The sequence below is a fragment of the Cyprinodon variegatus genome, unplaced genomic scaffold (assembly GCF_000732505.1).
Source record: "Cyprinodon variegatus isolate N-32 unplaced genomic scaffold, C_variegatus-1.0 Scaffold782, whole genome shotgun sequence".
NCBI lineage: Eukaryota > Metazoa > Chordata > Actinopteri > Cyprinodontiformes > Cyprinodontidae > Cyprinodon > Cyprinodon variegatus.
In genome coordinates this window covers 262579-264751 of record NW_015151235.1, presented here as the reverse complement: position 1 = coordinate 264751, position 2173 = coordinate 262579, and the positions used below count along the sequence as shown (strand labels likewise).

The 2173-nt window shown below is 35.1% G+C and overlaps 1 protein-coding gene across 1 annotated transcript in view; it reads right to left on the bottom strand.

Annotated features, from left to right (window-relative positions):
- Positions 1-748, bottom strand: part of LOC107098488 (stanniocalcin-like) — a 32238-nt gene extending 31490 nt beyond the window's left edge. Inside the window, exon 1 of the mRNA XM_015396207.1 lies at positions 626-748. Within this exon, the coding sequence (XP_015251693.1) occupies positions 626-740 (115 nt within the window). The 5' untranslated portion in view covers positions 741-748. The remainder of the gene's footprint in view (positions 1-625) is intronic.
- Positions 749-2173: the final 1425 nt, after the last annotated feature.

Sequence of the window (2173 nt, the reverse complement as noted above, 5' to 3'; positions counted from 1 at the left end):
AATAAGTATTTCATGCGCACGTTAAACTTATTGCGTGGCCACGAAATAGTATTTCGTGCGCACGTTATACTTATTGCGTGGCCACGAAATACTATTTCGTGGCCACAATAAAATTTTTTTTTTGACCATGTCATCAGAGGGGCTCTGTAATTTTCTATTCATTTCACAACGTATGGTGGTAAGTAAGTGTGACTTTTCAGGAAAACACAAAATTGTACACAGTAGTGTATATATAGTGCTGTAAAACTAATAAATGAATAAAAAGAAGATACAGCTTTACGATCAACCGGAAACACGCAGAACCAGTTATATCTGATATAATTTATCAGATGAAATTGTGCTTATAAAACTTTTTAAATAAAGATTTTTAATGCCGCGATAATTACATTTAATGAATTTTAATGCCAATTAAATTAAAAATTAAAAAAGCCTTAATTTAAAAATAATAATTTAATTACTTTTAATTATTTTTAATGATCCGCTGAACACTTCCAGTTATTTACAGCTAAAGGTTATAATTATCTTGTTTGGACAATAATAAAAGGACTGCAGCAAAAATGTTGTAAGTAAGGTTCAAAAGAAAAAGGGGAAAAAAAATAGTAATTGGCTCAGGCTAGAGACTTACTTGGGCTGTTGGCAGAGAAGCGTGCACGGCGGGGTGCGGCCTCCTCCGGCAGCATCTGGAAGCCGGAGGTTAAGCAGAGTGAGAGGAGGAAGAGCAGGGCCAAGCTGCGCAGCATCTTCTCTACGGGGCTGATGAATTTAAAGATGTACTTTCCCCTCCCGTGATAGCAAGTGTGCGTTGAGGCTATGACTTACCAGCGAAAATTTATATAGAGCTGGTACTGAAGCAACCAATAAGAGCGTGCCGTTTCCACAGGGGGCAGGATCATGGTTTATTCATGAGTGTAATTAACTTCCACAGCTAAGTGAATATTTCCACAAAAATAAACAGTTACTGAGATTAACCTTTGTCGGTGTTTGCTCTTCACTTAATGAACATGTCCTCAGCAATAAAAATCTTGTAAAATAAAATGAAAACCCTGTATCACATTTAAACAGAATGTGTATATTTTCCCCGCTACGCTAAGCGGAACCTTGGATCTTTATCTTTATTTATCACTCTTTTCATATAAGCCAGAGGATCTGATTCTAGTCACGTTCTTTGCGTTTCCTGTAAGGTTACGCCTACTACACAAGAGCAACCATAGGATGTGACGGACAGTGGAAAGAAGGAGACCTGTGGACCCAGAACTTCATGGAAAAGTTAACTTTCAAAACAGCTCTTATGGAAAAATACAGTCCTCGAATGGAATGCCTAAATCAAATTGTCAAACAGCTAAATTAAAAAAGCTGAATCAAATGTAAAGTAAATAACTAAAGGGATTAAATGAAAGCTTTGGTAAGAAAAATTTTGCAACATGTTAGCAGTTGACTGTGGCAGTATTTGAAAATTATGGTGTACTAGGGCTAGATAAAAAAAAATGTAATTGTAATTTTGCCCTGACAATATGTTCTGATATCAATATGCACCTGCACACATATACCTATTACATCAGAACTTTTAAGTTATGCATTTCTCAGATCTTTGTTGTTAATTAGACTAACAATAAAACTTATGTTTTCAAATTCCAATATTAAGTTATAAAGGCTACACAACTCGAAGGTTCTATACAAATAAAATGGTTGAGTAATTTTTCCAAAGATGAAAGTATATCCCTAATAATTAACAGTTTTTGCAAAATTTTACTTAAAATTTTGATATTATGCAAAAGGTCACAAATGCTGTCTGTGTAGTCAAAAAGAAAAACAATGTAATGCTGGGAACCTAACTTTAAATACTTGCTTAATGAAATATGCTCTGTGCTTAAAAATATACTATTTTAGTTTAATCACAAAGTATTGAAGATGTAACGTTGACTCTTTTCACTGTTCTTGTAGGGAAATTCACACATTTTGCTTGGCTTCATTTGAACCCTTTATCTTTACTGTACCAACTCCATCAGCCTGATATCATAGTGCCTACTGGCCATAGCTGTAAAGGCTCCAGTTTGAGCAGTTATTTATTTAAGCATACTTTCCCACCATTTTCCCATATTAATAATCTGCAGTAAATCTGCCATATACCGTATTTTCACGACCATAAGGCGCACCGGACTAAAAGGCGCACTCT